We start from the raw sequence: 19,268 nt of genomic DNA on the forward strand, positions 1-19,268 counted from the left end.
GAAATGCAAAGAGATAAAAATAGTGTCAGCTATTTTTTTTTTTTTTTTACAACTTTCAGAAGAGAGGAAATGGACATTTCAGCTTTGACATCAGTGCTCATTTATTTTGTTTGATAAAATAAATTGATGTCATTTTTTAATTCTTGCGTCAACCTCACACAAACAGCAGTTCAAAGGTCATGCTGTGGTCAAGTGCTGGATCAGTGTTAGAATAACAGCTTGCACAAACGTGCACGCCCCGAGTTCCCATCGGAGGCAAATGCTATTAAAGCAGCCCGAGCTGGTCGATGGCAGAAGGCCACCTGCTGTTTGTGAGGGCCTGGGACTCAGACACACTCAGGCAGAGTGTGATAGATGGAAGGAGGGAGAAATACAGGAAGAGGAAGCTGATGATAGATAGATGAGAGAAGAGGACAGGGGCGCAACAGGAGGCTGAGAACAAAGGTGGTCGATACAGCTGCACCCCTGCTGCTGTGGGCCGAGAGACAGACCTCCTCTGGATGCTGGCTGGTGTGAGAGTCCAGGACCGGATCGAGAGGGTCGGACTGTGATGTTTGGAGGAGAAGGGCTGAGGAAGGAGATTATGAGCAGGGAGGAATATTTTGTGCAGCATTGTGCGTTCCTTGTTTGCTGGTGAATGTTTTCATAGTTCATATAATTGCCAGCTGTGTGGTATAGTTTCCTCCTCGTGAGTCTGTGTGTGTGTTACCATGGCAACATGTGGTCCACACAGAGAGGGAACTACCACAGAAGCAGTTTTGAGTATTTGGTGTTCATATCCCTGGATGTAAAACAGTAGATGCAACATAACTGATAAAATCATTGCCTCCAAAATAAAAGCATAATTAGGAAATTACCTCCATGATTGGTTTGATTTGTTCTCGGTTGTTTTTTCTGGTTCATTCTAGACAGGCACGGTTGTCTCGTGCTCATTAGCCAGAATTACAAAACATTATTGTTGTATTAATAGAAAAATACATGAATTATAAAGACAATATTCGCCTCTATCACCATAAATCACTGTGATTGATCAACTTGCTCATATTTCTCTTCAGTTGATAGTGAGAACAATTTTGATGGAGAAAAGGCTCCGCAATCTCCTTTTCATTAGCACTAAATAAATGCTAACCTTATCCTCGCCGCAATCACTGCTCTCTCTCACAAAGTGAATTAAAGAAAGTAAACACGATTACTTTGGCTATCTAACGATTTTCCGGCTCACTGATTTTCTTTTTTTTTTCTTTATCATTCAAACAAATGAAGTAATTTGCGATCTAGTTAGTTAGTTTTTAGTGCGAACTTCAGCATCGTCACTTTCTATCACAAATTAAAGCGACGCCAACGCGGTTACATTTGGTCCAAACGGACTGTAAGACGCAGCCTGATGATGTATGACATCACGTTTCTCTTATGCTAGTGCTACGATAATGAACTATAAATAAATTGCAATGTGGCGACCGGAACACCTTGACAGAGAAGTATAAAACCCAGCTTCAGGCGGGGGCATCATGCTGAGAGTCACATTGAATCCTGCTTGTCTGTGTCACATTATACACTCATTAGAGAAAGAAAAGCCACACATACCCATGCAGCTTCTTCTCTACTGCGTAAAATGCTCCGCACGTCCCAGTCCTTGTATTTTTCTCATCCTTCATTTAATTTCTCTTCCATCCTTGAGATCTCTTCTCTTTTTTTTCTCTCTCTTCCATCCTGTGACTGTCCTCTTTGTTAGATTTGTTTTTCTTTCAGGATTATAGATTTGCGCTCCTACAACCCCTATTCATTTCTAAGGGGATTTGTAAAGCGAATGAGGATTCAGCCTTTTGTGTTCCTTGTTCCTCTTTCTCTCCATCTTTATTCCATTTCTAACCACTACCCTTTTGTCATTTCTTACCCCCCCCCCCCAAGTCCTCCAATATTTTTTTCTCACCATTCCTTGTAGCAGAATAATCTGTCAACGCTACTCTCACATTAATTCAGTGATTGGCTGTCGTCTAATTGGATCTTTCTCTCTGTATCTCTCTCTCTCTCTCTCTCTCTCTCTCTCTCTCTCTCTCTCTCTCTCACTCACACACAAGTCATCTTATTAGTGGGTTAAATGGATGTCCTCGTATAAAGAGGCCAGTCAGATTATAGAATGGGCTCTGATTATGGATGTTAGGCTTGGTGTTTGAGTGACAGGGGCAGGTCAGTCCCACTGTTAATATACAAGCTGCACTGCACCGCTGTGTTACTGTCCTGTTAACACCGATTCGTCTGTCGGCCACAATGAGGACATCTGGGTGGAATGAATGAGGCGGCGTCGCCGGAAGTCGGGGGATCATCGCACGGTTAGTTCGGCGTGTAAATTAAAAGTGCAAATCACGCACTAACAAGGGCTTTTTTTTAGTAGGAGCTATGGACTTATTGTAGAGGGGGAGACGAGTCCCCTGAAGTGCTGAACAGAGGTTATTGCATGAGGTGGAGAATATGAATAGCTTATGAATCATTTTAGTGTCCAGGCTCCTCTGTGTACATCTTTAGCAATAAAATTACAAAAAAAACAAACATCAGTACAAAAAGAGGAAGGTATTTATTGATTAGATTATAAAGTTGATTAGTTTTAAGTTGTATCACGACTGCATTTTTGATCTGTTCCTTAAAGGGACAGTTCAAGTTAAAAAAAACATGTTTTCCTCCTCCCCTAGTGTTGTTTATCTGTCTAGATTGGCTTGATGTGAGTTGTTTTGGAGATATAATGTTGAGGTGTTATGGGACTATATGAAAAAAAAAATGAGAAAAACTAAAAAGCTCTTTCCAGAACCCATGACCAGGTTATAATAATAATAATCCATAGTCAGACCTTGTTGTTTCAACCATGTATGGTTGCATTTTTTGATTTTGGGGTGAACTGTCCCTTTAATTAGCCAGACACATTGTAATCAGGTTTTACAGACATGTATTATCTGGCTTCCTCTCCTTTTCACACAACCTTCCATGCAGTCAAAAGGAACACGAGCAACCTCGTTCAGAGCCGATTTGAATGAGTGTGATTCTGATAGCAGAGTGCATTACTCAGCGGCTGGCGGTGCTGTAACTTGACATGCGTTTCAGGGGCATTTGGGAGCGGTTCAAGATGTTTTTTGTTGTTGTCTTAGTCATTCAATCCATCCTCCGGTGTTCCCATAGCCTCACCACTCCCCTCCAGCAAACACACCAGCTTATCCTGCCAGCAGCTGTTCAGCCAGTCGCTGGTTAGATTTTATCCAGCGTGTTCCTACATCTTGCTCTAGAAATCCTCCCCCCCCCCAACATATACCAAGGATTTCACATTCAGCATATAAACTGTTGCTCGAAAGTGCTGGAACTGCCACACTCGTGCTGGTAAATAATTTATATTCAGCGTAGCAAATGCAGATCTGTAAGTGTGAATTATTGAAAGTGTGTACTATAGTGGGGTGAGATCGTTCAAAGTCAAATGCTCTTTTTTTCTAGTTCGAACGCCCCCGGGGGAAAATCCAACACGCTCATTTGCGGAAGTATCACGCTTTTGCATCTCGTCGGAGATGTTTAATTCCAGCGTCCTTTCGTTTCTATGGGAGGGGAACTTTTTCCACCGCATCCCTTACGGTGTGGCTTCCTCACACCTCCAGTGTGCGGCTGCGACTTATGAAGGTGTTTGGATGTGCACATTACCTCGTGTCCCAGTTTAGCTGCAGGCTGCCGCGGTCTAACAAGGCGAGGGAACAGAGCTGATGTGTCGCAGTCATCGCTGCCTGGAAAAATGTCAACGAAGTGGGGCAGCCGTGGTTGGAGATAACTCCGGTTTCTCTGTGTGTGTTTCCCAATCTTGAATCTCCTTCTCCTTTTCCCTGCTGCTGCTAGTTGTGAGTCTGTAAGCCCCATTATACTATTATAACAGACACATGACACATTTATCATTCATGGGAGTCATCATCAGCATCTTCTTTCAATGGCATGGCTGCTGGAAAAAAGTCTAAACTTTGTGTGCACTCTGTATGCGTAATACAGGCTTCACTTTTACCCAGGCGATGCCCCAGGGCAAGATGAGACAGCCTGTGCAAAATTGGAGTGTGTGTGTGTGTGTGTGTGTGTGTGTGTGTGTGTGTGTGTGTGTGTGTGTGTGTGTGTGTGTGTGTGTGTGTGTGTGTGTGTGTGTGTGTGTGTGTGTGTGTGTGGGTTTGCCTACACTACTTGCACCTGCCAATGGGAGAAGTGTCATTACAGACTAAATGCAAACCATGTTTGTGCGACCGAAGGGTCAGCGCTAACCCTACACTGTAAATGCACTTTACTGTGACATCCATCACGTCTCCAGCACTGATTAGTGGCAGTAATGGGACAACATTAGCATGACGAGGGCAAGTTCTGCTGCAGTAATTTATTGTTGCTGAGTTTATTTGTTGCTACAGCTTATTTTTGGTAAGCATAGACACACCAGAGAGGGCAGATGGTAGGAATATTGCAGGGCATGCCTCCTGCAGGACTAATGTGTAAACTGTTAGTAGTAAAGCTTGTTTAACTGCCATGTGTGTGTGTATGTGTGTGTGTTTGTGTGTGTGTGGGGGGGGTTACCCTCTTTGGAATGGAAAGATAAGTGAAAATGATTGATTGCATCCGAGTCGTTTGTCATGCGCCGACAACCCCCGACAGCACAATGGATGGCTTTCTCATTTGACCTCCGAGAACCTCAAACGAAAACAATATTGCACTCGCAAGCCACCGGCCCCGCTCCTTTAAACGGAGTTTATGATGTAACGCCGTCCGTTTGGCGGCTGACGGATTGAGTGGCGCGTCAGCTGTGACGAGGCGGCGGGTCGTTTGATGCGTCTCCCCTGCTTCATTTGACTCCCACGTCAATCTGTCCTCCATCCAGCTGGAGAGGAGACAGGTGGGACGTAAGAGGACGAGCCGGAGAGGGGGAGAGTGGAGGAATAAACAACAGAATGATATTCTCTGAGAGCGGACAGAAAAAGAGACACACGGTGGAAATATGGATGTCAGGAATTGTTATTTCATTATTATATGAATAATGATTTTATGACTTTATTAATGATTTCAGGCGATTCGATTTCAGCCGTCTGTACAACTTTACGTATTTAATCCTAAACATCAGTTTATATTGAATTTACAATGGCGTTATTGAAACATGACCAAATAACTTAACATTTACACCAAATGTGTTTTAATCCCCCTTTCTGCTTCCAATAGGCCAATAGTAATGATGCATTGGCAGCATTGTGCCAAAGTAATGAACACACACACACCGGGGGAAGGAGAAAAAGACGAAGCTAGCCTAGGGGGAGAGGGAGGGGGGGAGAAGGGGAAAGATAAGAGAAGTTCAGTGTGCCCTACAGGCTGTGAGAGAGGATTGGGCTATCACTTTAATTTCTCTCTCTGTTCACTCCGAGTTGTGGAGTTTGGCTGCAGGTGGAATCCCTGTTTAATTACAAGTGGAGGGGGCAGGAAAAGAGTAGGATAAAGAGAGGAATGGAGCCGAGGCAGAAGAATTAGTTATTAATAAAAAGTCTCTGCAGATTTATTAAATGATCACTTTCCCACTGCAGGTCGACTCGAAGGCCGCCGGCATTATGTAAGGGAGGAGAGAAGAAGGAGGAGAGAAGGAGAGGGAAAACAAAGTGGAGCTCTATCATCTCCTCGGTGTAATGATGGAAATCTTGAAAAGTAACTTCTTAATACGCTTAAAAGGAGGACTTCTTCCTCCTCTCTGCCTTTGACAACCGTCCTCCACGGACACAAAAGACACACATACTGTGTATACGCTGTATATATAATTTGATGCCATTGCGCCATCACAGTAAATGATCAAGTACGTCTTCATCTCTCTCTCTCTCTCTCCCCACGCATTAAAGCATCAAGTACTTCTGTGATCTTGCTCTTTTTTTTTTTTTTTAAGAGCACGATTATATTCAGCGGCTTCCATCTCTCCCTATTGTGAAAAGAGGGAGAGTGCAGGGTGTAATGGCTGTCATTTGCTCACCTGAAACAGGAGGGAATTATAAATGCCATGCACCCCATCCTTTGTATTTATCCCCGCTGATATGATTGCCCAGCCATAGTGAAGAGACAGTGAGCCATAATGGTGGCCTCTCTGGCGAAAGCCCACGAAGAAGATTGCATGAAATGAATGTGATATCGAGATGAGAGAGACAAGGGGGTGGGGGGGGGGGGGGGGGGCGCATTGGCTCGTTTAGCCACCAAATCCCTCAATTTTTTATTTTTCTGATAAAAGAGGGGGGACAAAAGTGTGGCCCTGCTTGAGTGTGTGCACCAGATAGAGAACAGAGGCTTTGGAGAGATGATGAATGTATGATCTTACACACCTCAGAGCGTCTGAGTGACAGACAGCCAGACAGGAAGGGGGGGTTGAATGATATCAGGACCCACGCTCTGGAACAGAGGAGCCACATTGGCATCCATCGCTTCTGCCGGGGGCTCTGAATGCGGTTTGTGTTTGTCTTGTGTGTGTGTGTGCGTTTTTATCTGTTGAGAAAACCATTTCCCCGGATGCAGGCGTCTGAGGCCTCGATAGGCATCAGGAGGTCCCTTCCATTCCACAAAGTCTAAATGTGTGTGTACACGTGGGCCGAGTGTGTGTGTGTGTGTGTTGGCATATCTGCCACCGATGAAGTGTTAAATTATAAAGCGTTGAGATATGGCGGCATTGTTTGCTACAGTTCTGTGTGGGTGCTTAGCCTTTATGGCAGATCACGAGGTGACAAACCACTCGATGCGGCGACATGGCTGCGTAGATTACACAACGCGCGCGTATAAACAGGGAGATTGTGGTTTCATACACTCCCATGATAAGGCTTTGGCAGCTGAAATCCCCCTTCCATAGGCTAACATAATGGCCTTTCTCTTAAGTGACTACCAGGTTGTTGGGCTGAGGCAGCGGTAGATCTTAGGAGGGAGTGGTGGTGGGGGGGTGATGACGGGAGGGAATCTATCATGTGAGATGCAACATGGATCGGTGTTGAAGTTTGCTGCACGCACTCCTTGCGCCACTATCTCTCCGGTTCCATCTCAAACTCATTCCCTTTATCTACCTAATGCAAATACGCCTCTACACAGTCGGGAGGGCAAAACATAGCAGCCTATAAATATATATATATATATATATATATATTATACACACACACTATGTTTCACTTGCATTGTTTTTAATCTGTGATTGCACGCAGGATTCCTCCTGACTTTGACAAGGAGATACGCCCCCTCTGAATGCATTCAGCGGTGTGAGAATCCGTGCGTGTGTGTGTGTGTGTGTGTGCACACGTCTGCCTGAGTGTACTATTTATAGTGCTTGTAAAGATGCAGAGAAAAGGCGTAAATGTAGAGCGGCGTAGTGGTGCGGTTTTTTTTTTTTCGAGTGTCTCCATCGTGTCGGTGTCTGACTTCAGCGATGGCGTTCGTCTCCGCGTGCACACATGTTGAAATACGACTGCCACTGTCGCCGCGTGCCAAATTATAGCGTTGAGCGTGTGTTTTTATTTGAGAGAGAGAGAGAGAGGCTGTCAGTCAGAGATGTGCTGTGTGATAGTCGGTGCGTCCCACAGAGAGAACCGCCGACGGTGCCGGGCTGCGCTGAAGAGATTCCACTCGGCACAGGCGCGTCTGATCTATTGTTCCATAGTCGCGCCCTACATCGGTGGTGCTTTAATAATCGTCCCTTTCATACCCTCAAATGTGGAATTTAGTCAATAAAATGTGCCGCGAAAGACTAAACGCATCACTTATATCTGGAAAGAATTGGATCCTCTGCACTTATTGGAGGTGGAAATCACCTAGATGACATCAGTGCACCTTTGAGCAAGGCACTGGATTTACATCTTCCCCAGGAAGCTGTATAGGTGTCATGTTCTGACCTCTGACCTGAAGTGCTGTATGTATATACAGTAACTACCGTAGATGACCATTTAGTAGCCCGGGCGTTTAATATGCTAAATCGACTTGGAGCCCAGGAGTTTATAAGAACCAGGCGCGTATTTGCAACAGGCTACAATTTATTTTTGCAATGAGCAGCACCAGACCATCATGCAAAGAACAAGGAGCTCACCATAGCACCACTGGAACAAAACTACTTTTTCCCCCCGACGCATCTTTATTGACATCAGACAATAAATACAAAGACAGTTTGTCTGTGTTACCGCGACACAGGGAGCTGATCAGAGCAGTGTTATGAATGATAACGGAAGGGGGGGTCGATCGCGGTAATTTCAACACTGTACATTAGCGCATTTATCTATATCCCTATATCCCTCAGTCTAGCGCGCCTGTGTTTGTGTGTCTGTGTGTGTGTGTGTGTGTGTGCGCGCGCCTGCATGCGAGAGAGAGAGAGCGCGAGAGGAGGGGCTGACTGACAGAAGAGGTGAGAGCCGGTGAAGTGCTGTTAAAAAAAAACGTTTGTTTTCTGTGCAAGACTATGGTAAACACTTAATCGCCCGGGCGTTTAATTGAACCGGCGTTTATTATGCCAAATGAGGTCGGACCCCCGGCGGCTATTAGAGCACAGGCGCGTATTTGCACGCGGGCGATTATTTGGTCATCTACGGTATACTTCTTTATACTACAAAGGTGATGTTCAGCTTGTAAATGCTTCTTTTTCAAGTTGAACTATGGCCAGTGGCTGTTAAACTACATAGTACATATGTTTTATGTTTTTTTTAATATAACCATCAGGTGTCTTTCTGTTTGAATCCCAATCCAAAGAGAACACCTTTCTCCAAATATTATGTGGATATATTTGTTAAAAGATAAAGGCAACATACTTGTACACACGAAGCTCCTCTAAGAAGCCAAAATCAGTCCCACAATGATGATGTCGCCTCTCTTTCCCCGGCTGTCATCGGTGAGCAGCATGAGTGACAGCGGTCATCCACCAATGACGGCTCATTAATCAAAAAGCGCCAGCGACACCTATTTATGCACCATGCGGTTACCACGGCGACAGGAGGAGGGGACAACTGAGATCCAACCCCGGCTTTGCCTCTTGCTCTCGGCCTCTCGCGGCCCATGCCAATCAGTGCCAGTCAACGCCAGTTTGAATTGGCGGGGCCATTTATCATAATAGACGGACCCCCTTCAAGTCTTCCATATGGAGCCAGTGGGGAAAGTTGGAAGCTGTCAAGTAGTTACTTTTTCATGAAAACTGATGCTTATAAAAACTCACTTTTCATATTAGTTTTGTTTAAACTTTCTTGGCGATAATGTGGTATGAGTCATAGGATGCAACAGTAATGCAGATGTGTGTTTTGAATAGATGGTGCTGCTATCACCGGCCACCTCTCCACCCACGCGTGTTTTTGACTACACAGTATCTGATTGCAACAGGTTCATGCCTATTCTGTAGAGGTTGTCTGAAGTCCTCTGCTACATTTCAATTACATTAGACGCAGCGCTTGTGAGACAGCACAAAAATGCATTATGTCTCACACTCCCTCTGCACTTTTATTTCCACTCTCTTTCAGGTTTTGAGTTACCTGTAAACCATTACTGGCATACATGGAGTACAAATGCATTCTGCTTTTTTGAGCATGAGGAGGGTTTTGTAAGCTGGCAAGTAATGAAAACCGTACTTTGCGGGCCCTTTTAGATTCCTTAAATCATTACAATGCTCTTGTTTCACATTCCCTGAAATGATGTTGCTCCACTTTGTTCATCAATACACAAGAGTAAGCTCTCCGCCATATTTAATCCCCGTTGTGTGTTTCTGTGCAGCTGTCGAGGGTGCCAGTGGAGGCTTGTGGGCAGTACTCGACCTGCAGCGAATGTCTTGGATCTGGAGATCCTCACTGTGGATGGTGTGTCCTGCACAACATGTGAGTACTATTGGAGCTGCCACACACACACACACACACACACACACGCCTGTACAAACACACATCTGTGGGTTTATTTTTTCCCCTTTTATTCTTCAGGCATACAAACCGTGTTTTCTCATCTCCCCATTCACACGCACAGAGCCTCCAACATACTAACCAGACAGTCTGGCTGGGTGGGGTGTGCTGTGTTTGAGTTGTTAGTCTCCCCTACCTCCATGACGCCTGGGCCTATGCCCAGCGCTCCATCCCTCGCAGCCCTTGAGCATTCAGGGACTCCTCTATCCAACCGAGGCCAAGTCTCGGATTGCTTTCCCGCGGCTCGGCCTCGTGCCAGCGGCCCCCTTAGATCCATTACCAAACGTACCCACTGGCATTGTTTACCAGCCCCGAAACCAGAGCCTGGTGAGAGCACAGACACTGGCGGGCACTGCCACAGTTCTCGTGGGCGCCACTCCAGATTTCAACTTGACACAAGGAGAGCGATAGCCTCTGATATTGTAACTGGGCTGGAAAACTGTTGAATGAGATCTGCGTTTGTCTTTTGCTTTATATTTAACATTGTCATATTCTCTTTCACACGCACACACACACACACACACACACACAAATCCAAACACACCCCAGCTGCTGTCGAACCCTTGCCCCGCAAGATTGGAGTGGGATATAATGCCTGCTGGGGGCAGGGAGATTTCCCACTCCGCTGTAAATTGAAAATCGGTTTCTTGTGTTGGTGCAAGCCCTTGGGTGGTGTGTGTGTGTGTGTGTGTGTGTGTGTGTGTGTGTGTGTGTGTGTGTGTGTGTGTGTGTGTGTGTGTGTGTGTGTGTGTGTGTGTGTGTGTGACTGAGTACATTTAGCACCTTCATCCCTGCTGACACTGAGGAGACATGGCGAGGGCAGAGAGTGTGATAGGAACATACACAGTGAAACCCAGAAAGGAGGGAAGATGGACCGAAGAGGAGAGTGACAGAGTGAGAAAATAAGGAAAGGAGGAATAAGGAGTGAATCCTGAGAAATAGAAAAGAAAGCTATCCGGATGGTCATCTTGGATGCAAACCTGTGAGGGCAAAGAGCCGCGAACGAGGGGTGAAATGTGATAAATTGATAGATATCTGAAAAGGGTCTTAGTGAGAAAAAAAAAAAGAGTGAGGTTGTGTGCAGCAGAGTGAAGGAAGGAGAAATGGAGGATGAACGTGTTTGAGGTCTCCAGGGTAGAAAGTGCATTAGCAGACGGAGGACACACTCTGATGGGTTATGGGTCACCAACCAGAGGTTAGAGGCAAAGTCACACACACACACACGCACACACACACACACACACACGCGCACACACAAGCACATTAAAGCGTAATGCATCAGTCCAGATTTTCATGTTTCTCACAATTCCTATTGATCGCCTTCTCCGAACGTGCCATTCTTAACCAAACATTATTCAACCATAACCATTCTAGCAGATCGTTTCATTTCAAAATCATTTGTCTAGCAATAAAGGAGCAGGATCAATGCAAACAACAAATTTAGGGGCTATCAGCGGGCAACCACCATGCAGATATTTGCCACTTGGATTGTGTTTCGCAATTTAAATCAAATCTCGAGCGCGTGAATATGGGCCGCACGCGGGTGTGTGTGTGTGTGTGTGTGTGTGTGTGTGTGTGTGTGTGTGTGTGTGTGTGTGTGTGTGTGTGTGTGTGTGTGTGTGTGTGTGTGTGTGTGTGTGTGTGTGTGTGTGTGTGTGTGTGTGTGTGTGTGTGTGTGTGTGTGTGTTTGTGAGTGTACAATCCCATTAACACCCTGGACATCCTCCCAGTCAGAGCGAATGGGTGGCCACAGATTGGCCTGTCACACTTAGCCTGATAGCATCGGCTCACCCCAGCTCACCCCTCTCTTCACTCACATGCACAAATACGAACCCGCCTTCCTCGCTGGAGTATTAGTGTCACGTCACCACAACGAGAATAGTACCCAGAAAGAGGGAGAGGGAGAAAATAATCTAAATGCCACTTTGGTCGATCTCGGGTGTCTAGGTGTTTGACCATCACGAGGGCAGAAAGGGAGATCACAGGTGTGTTTTGTGTGTGTTTGAGACACAGTTTAGCTTCCTTTCACAAAAATAAGAAGAATTCACACCAAAAGCAAAGGTATATTATGCGGCGAAGGGCGGAGGATGGATTTAGGAGTCTCACAGCACGAAGAGAGAGGCTGCTCGTCTGGTGATATGGCTGCTGATACCTTTGTATCTCCTGCCAGACGGCAGCCGGGTGAACAGGCTGCGGCTGGTGTGGGTTTTAATAACCTTCAGGCCCTCCGTAGGCGTCTCTTTTCACCAAGATCACCGACGCTCAGGAGATGGGTACCAACGATGTTCAGGGCGATTCAAATCAGCCATTGTAGAGCCCTCCTGTTCTGGGCCGGGCAAATCCCACACCGGTTTGTAATGTTTCCAGTTAGGAGGCTTTCTATTGCTCCTCCTGTAAAAAGAGCTTGGCACGGGTACGTTTCCTTAAGAAATACAGCTGTGACTTGCTCCACCTCAGCTCCATTGATGTGGACTGGGTGTTGTGTGTGTCCATGTAATCCCTACAGGTCAGTTTTGTTTCTTTTAAGGCGAATTTTAAAAATAATTAGCCTCCTGGAGACCTATAAAACACGCACTGAGATTTCAGGGCCACAAAATATCTGCTTTGATGGGGCGCAAGATATATCTACCTTTATTTAAAAAAGATAAACTTTACTTATATAATAGAGGAAGATAGACAAAGAATGAACATACCAAGTAGGTGAGAGGTAATTTATTAAACTAAACTCTGGTAGTTTGGTAGTAGTCATGCAAGACGATGCTCAGGCTAGCTGGTTCTGCAAACATCCAAAGAGAAAGAAGGTCCATAGAGACACATGGCTAATCTTAGTGAATATACAGAGGAGAGCATTTCTACATATTATTTTTAGATTCCCCATTAGTCACCAATCTCTATTTTGAGCATATTTGCAGTCTCTGGAATCAACAGACCTTGGGTGACGTTAATAATACCAGTGAAAGTGTTTGAATGTGCTGAAGGATAAAGAAAGTTGAAGAAAGGAAGTGCTATCTTGTTAGTGGATTAAGTCTGTCCTTGGTGAGTAGGGCTGACACACACACACACACACACACACACACACAGATAGAAATATGTGACCCAGAGCAAAGCCAGTGCAAGCAAAACTGTTTGATATTCAGAGGACAGCAATATTCATCCTTTTTCCCGCCGTCTCTTCTCACCTCCGCTCGAGAAGAATAGCAGTTTTATTTATATCTCTCCGAGAAGTGGCTTAAATAAAATATCAGGGATAGTCTACAAACTCCACAAAGGAGTAGTTCACTCAAATATAAATGGGATTCATTGAATAACAGCAAAACAAAAAGGAGTCTTCCATCCACATGTTCATTCTGAATGTATCATATTAACACAAACATCCCCTCGTGCCTTCCTCCAGTTCTGCGATTGGCCAGGACTCCTGCTCAGTCATAGCTTGAATTGATTCACCTCGCATCAAAGCCAAAGGGAAATCCGATGAATCAGCATCCGTAAGCAAATGACAGCGTTGTGATGCTTGAAGCCCGCAGTGTCGGTGTGCAGGGCTGCGGAGGAAACACAAAACAAACGGATGTTTGGGGATTTATAATGGAGTAGGGATCTTGTTCTAAGACTCGTGCGATGCTTTCTTTTGAAAAGTATTTTTTTCCCCCGTGCTGTCCAAGGTTAAAGATACTTCTGCCAAGAGTAAAACGTGAAAACAGGCACCCTGCCTCGTACACCGCCTGCAGACCAAAGGCTTATACAATGCATCTTTAATAACGGATAGCAAAGAGGCCAAACACACAAGGAACTCTCACACTCTCTCCCTCACCTATTTGTGCAGGAAAGGCGGGGATGATGAGTGGAAGGATAGCACGCAGTTCATCTTCAAAGTGGTCTTCCAGATAGTTTGTTGTTCCCAATCAACCTTGAAATCACCTCACTGGTCTGAGAGCAAACTGAATCTCTCTCTCTCTCTCTCTCTCTCTCTCTCTCTCTCTCTCTCTCTCTCTCTCTGTCTCTCGTCCCCCTATCAGCATTGCCTTTATTTACTCTATAGATCGGTGAAAGGAGCTGTTAGAGAGAACACCAGGGGAAGAGGACAAAGGCAATCAATAGTACAGGGGAGGAAATCAACAGGAGTGGATAGTGCACCTGTGTGTGTGTGTGTGCACGTGCATGTGCGTGCACGTGTCTCTGATAGCAGTCATTGTCCTTGACACGGACTGTTCATTTAGAAAGGCAAATATCTTCATTTATAGACACATGCTCTTATTCATCCCATCAACTGTATATCCTATATGTCCCCTATGTATTTTTCAAGTCCGCTAGGAAAGTTTGCATCAGACCCCCCCCCCCCCCCCCCCCCCTCCTGCAGTGAGCCCTGCCACTATTCAAGTAAACCTGAAGCCTCACCTGTCAACCAAACTGTCTGGGCTCATCACCGCAACGCTCTATTCTGCTGAGATGCACGACTTATGCTAATACCTGTCTAGCTCGGCAGGTGAAAGGAAAGTTTTCACTCGCTTCATCCCCCCCCTCCACCCCACCCACCATTCTATCATTCCCCTTCTATCAGCTCTTTCTCCACTGACATTGGATGTCTCTGTCAACCACAGGAGAGTCTTATAAAGGACTCGTACAGACTTACCTGTACAGAAGCTTAGCGTAGACCTACAGTTGGAAACGTAAATGCATGCTTATGTTATGATATGCATCATTTAATCTAAATAAGCATGGGTTTCTGCATATATATATATATATATATTTAGCTACAGAACATTTAGCTAAAGCCACTTTTCTATGATTGAACAAACTTGATTCCAGTACTTCAGCTCAGGATTCTGAGCCAATATATGCCTGAAATGTTCCGAGCTACAGTACAGATACGATACCTTCTTCCCTAATGCCGTTCTGTCAGCTGTCAGTTGTGTAAGTGGTTAACTAAGCCGTCAGCGAGCTTGTCGTGCGTGACAGCCAGACAGATTGCAAACCATATTTTGGAGAAGGAGCATTGTCAAAAGGAATGTCATCGTATTTGGCACGGCTGTTGAGAATATCTCACATTACTCTGTGATATCGGTGTCAATTTGCGACGAGCGGTGCTAATGTTTGCAATATCTTCGCATTAATAATTGGTTTGACATATCTCAATCTCTGCTTTTTGGCTGCGATAGGGGAGGAAATAATCACAGAGTGCTGAAATCGTTTTCTCGTTCTCACTTTTTCATTTTCTTTTTTTCCTCCTCCTCTCCCTGCTACCCTCTATTTCTCTATCATTCAAATGACACTCCGTCTGCAGCAGGTTTATCCATGAATCCACTCACAGTCTGCATATACAGTATGTGTTTGTATATCCTCAGTCTGTTTCCGTCCATTGTGCACTATTTAACATGTCGCTTGTCAATAAACGGCACCGCTGTCCCACTCCTCCTCCTTTCCCCTCTTCCTCCAAACACTCATAAACATCGATTTTTCCTCAAGTGGAATGGGAGCGGCAACATCGTCTGTGCCACTGGAAGTCCTTCTCTTAGTTCGTTAAAGAAACTCCATCTATACAATCAGTAAACTTCTCAAACTAAGCTGTACAGAGACTTTAAATCCTGACATTCCACGCTGGAGTACGTTGTGGTACTTCAAAAAGAACATGGCGGATCAGTGGAGCCGTTTCTTGTGTACTTGTATCCCGCCATCGCATCTCGATGATCAGTTGACAAACACATGTACAAGCGTATTAGGATGATACAAAAAAGTTCAATTAGTCAAATGCACGCAGAAAAAAAAGACCCAAACTTGCAAGTCATGCCGCAAAGCTTCTTGTCTTCTAAATCCTTTTGTTTTCTGGAGACATCTTCGGTGCTGTCAAACGAATAACCTTTTCGGAGGGAAATGCTAATTGGCAGATCCATGGAGTGGTTTTTTCTCTCTCTCCCCTCTCTCATATTAATTCTGAGCCGCTGCTACCTGTCGCCGTGCTCACAGTCATCCGTTACCTCGGTGTGCTGGGGCGGTATGCCACACCAATGCTAATTAAACTGCAGTGCCACAATTAGCATGCTACCAAGGACGCGTGCTCGGTTGCAGCGGCCGCTAGGCTCCCCACCTGGAGATAGCCGTCAGTGCTGTGGAACATATTGTCGGCATAGAAAGGCATTATTTACACCAAAATAATTCCCCCCTCTCTAATGCCAGAGTTAGATCTAACACCAGCCGCTGACTTTTAAGTCAAAACACCGGATGTTAGCTCATATCGGAGGTCGAGCTAGAAAGAATGGTCAAAACGTGTCACCTACGGATGATTAAGATGCGTTTATTGCTGAAAGAGCCTTATTTACTTTCTTTAAAATGCAATTCAAGTGGAGGAACCGGGTTTTTGGCGGATTAAACGGTGAGTTGGTCAACTCTGAGTTAAAGTATTCAAAGTTTTTTCTTTGATCTTGAGATCCTTGCGTCCAGGCACTTCGCTGTGATGCCTGTGCCCAGGGGAGGATGGCCATCCCCTGGGTAAGGGTGACTGGCTTCACCCCCCCACCCCCTTACCTCCACCTCTTGCTGGATGCAAAGGGAAGTTGAGGGAAGGGAACAAGGCCAAGAAGTGACAGGGGCATCAGGATGGAACGGAGTGTTGCACCTCCCAGTTTCCTCTCAACTGTCACCATCATAGTGTGAAGAAACACACACACACAGACCAATCTGCCTAGCCCCAACACACACACACACACACACACGCGCAACAGCCGCACGCCCACTTTTAAGTCCAGGCCATTGCTCACTGTCACCTATTGTCACCCGACCACACGCATGGAGACGCCGACACCAGGGAGACGGACATGCACACTCACAGTGGGGAAAGGTGTCTTGCTTTCCTCCGGCAGAGCATGAACCCGACACAGGTACTGACATGAGACGGGGAGGATGAATGAGAGACGCGTTGACAGTCAAAGGAAGGGAGGATATATGGAGATGTATTCCACGCCATGAGCGGAGTGAGTGGGACAAGAAGAGAAGGAGAGGCTACATAAATTCACGGGAAAAAAAAAAGAGAGAGCAGGGGATGAGAAATCGTCCAGCTAAGAGCGTAAATTAAAGTCCCGGAGCAGGTACTTTAATTGAGGGTATGAGGGTCACCACAAACACACACACGGTTCATCTCGACGTTGACTTAGAGCTTCTCTAGGAGAGGGTCCTCACGCACCTCACCTCACCTGTCCCATCACAGCCGGTGCTATGGCAACAGCAGCGTTGGGATGTTAACCATTAAACGTCATCATGTAGCTGTTAAAAATGTATTTAGGTAAAGCTTCAAAACCTAGTGTTTCATATATTAATTTGTAAGAAACATGCAACAAATATGGTCAGACAAAAACCATTAGGTCTTGTATAAACACATAGTCTCTGAACACTCTGTCCTCTAACACAGGAAGTAAGAATAGTTCAGGGTAACAAACTGCCTCGTAGCTGTGAGTAAACACACCTTAACTCCGCGGGCTGCATATTGATCGCTCCGGATCAATAGTATCATATGCTGCCGTCTGCTGCTCCCATTTAAGATCATAGCACAATATATGGAAGATAAAAAGCCAAGTGCACTCTGGAGACCTCCATTGAAAAGCAGCCCTCCGGTGCCCTGCGCTCCCTCCCTCTGGGGCGGCTGTGAAAACATCATCAGGCGGGGAATTTCCAATCCACAAATATCTCTGGAAACACTGCAGATACGGAGCTATGATACGCTGCTTCTTTCCCTTGTGAGTTTCAGGGCTTTTATTTTTATGAATGTGAGGTCAGATTTTTGTTTTGATAGAATAGTAAATGGGACAGTGATATATGAGCTTTTGATACGTTCCAATATTAGCTGCTACATCCTTTGTCCGCCCGATCGCGTCTCAGGGTCACATTCCATTTTGTCATCTTTGAACACAAAGAACCAGTGATATTAAAACTCCCACTTATTGCAAAGTTAATTAGTGTTTATATGTAATGAATACCTAGCAATAGTGTAGGCTTAGTTGGACGATTAACATGTTTTTCAGAAAGATTTAATAAAGCAAAATCATTCAATAATTCAGGTAACTCATTTATTAAAACAAAATTTTAAATGGCATCTGCATATCGGCACACTCTTTAACCTTCCTGCCCATCACACACATACGCGTGCTCTCTCACACAAACACACACACACACACCAACATACCTCTGAGTCAGACCGATAAAGATAAAAAGAGAACCTGGTGTAATGACATCTTCAGGGGGCAGCAGTGGTATGCTAGATAAACAGCCTAATAAGCCTGCCACCCCACACTGTGTGTGTGTGTGTGTGTGTGTGTGTGTGTGTGTGTGTGTGTGTGTGTGTGTGTGTGTGTGAGAGATGAAGGAAGTTGTTTGTGGGGTGACTTCTGACTGCCTCTAAAACAGTGTGGTGGAGTGTGAGGAACTAAAACTGAGCTGTTACTTGTTTGCCCAAAGGGCCAGATCGAGGCTGCCCATCATCCTCTATTCTGCTGTGTTTGTGTGCGTTAGACAGAAATATAGGATTTACATTTACATTTACATTTAGGTCATTTAGCAGACGCTTTTGTCCAAAGCGACTTACAATAAGTACATTTGTCAAAAGAAGGAAACAAAGAAACCACGACGTATCATTGCCGATGCAGTAAGAGCTAAAAATAGAACAAGTGTTAGGTCCTCATCTGAGTAAAGTAGTACTTCAAGAGTAACAGTGCTACGATCCGAGTTTTTTTTTTTTTTTTTTTTTTTTTTTTTTTTGCGGGGGGGGGGGGGGGGGGGGGTCGAGGGAGGGTGTTAGTGGGTCATGCTATGTAGAGTCGAGGTGAAGTCTGAACAGGTGAGTCTTGAGCCTTTTTCGGAAGATGGCAAATGACTCTGCTGTCCTGATATTGGTCGGGAGTTCGTTCCACCACTGAGGCGCCAGAACAGAGAAGAGTCTGGACTTTGCTGAGCGACATTTGTTTGATTTCAGCGATGGTGGTACCAGCCGGCCAGCTGAAGTAGAGGAGCGGAGTGCTCGCTTCGGGGCATGAGGTTTGACCAGTGTTTGAAGGTAGGCAGGTGCCGTTCCATTGATGGCCCTGAAGGCCAGTGTCATCGTCTTGAATTGGATGCGTGCTGCAACAGGGAGCCAGTGGAGGTCACGGAGGAGGGGGGTCACGTGGGAGAATTTGGGTAGATTGAAGATAAGGCGTGCTGCAGCGTTCTGGATACGCTGCAATGGTTTAATCGCATAGGCCGGGAGTCCGGCCAGGAGAGAGTTGCAGTAGTCAAGGCGGGAGATGACCAGTGCTTGGACCAAGAGCTGCGTTGCATCCTTTGTGAGGAAGGTCCGAATCCTGCGGATATTGTAGAGGGCAAATCTGC

The 19,268-nt window shown here is 45.5% G+C and overlaps 1 protein-coding gene across 2 annotated transcripts in view; it reads left to right on the forward strand.

The window, feature by feature from the left end:
- plxna4 (plexin A4) overlaps nt 1-19,268 on the forward strand; it is a 341,055-nt gene that overhangs the window by 116,692 nt on the left and 205,095 nt on the right. For both annotated transcript variants that reach the window (XR_014599104.1, XM_084038253.1), the window contains exon 5: nt 9,742-9,842. Coding sequence is in view for 1 of the 2 variants with exons in the window: in XM_084038253.1 (XP_083894379.1) it covers nt 9,742-9,842 (101 nt within the window). In the remaining variant the exon portion in view is untranslated. The remainder of the gene's footprint in view (nt 1-9,741; nt 9,843-19,268) is intronic.

This window comes from Eutrigla gurnardus (assembly GCF_963514095.1).
Source record: "Eutrigla gurnardus genome assembly, chromosome: 21".
NCBI classification, from domain to species: Eukaryota; Metazoa; Chordata; class Actinopteri; order Perciformes; family Triglidae; genus Eutrigla; species Eutrigla gurnardus.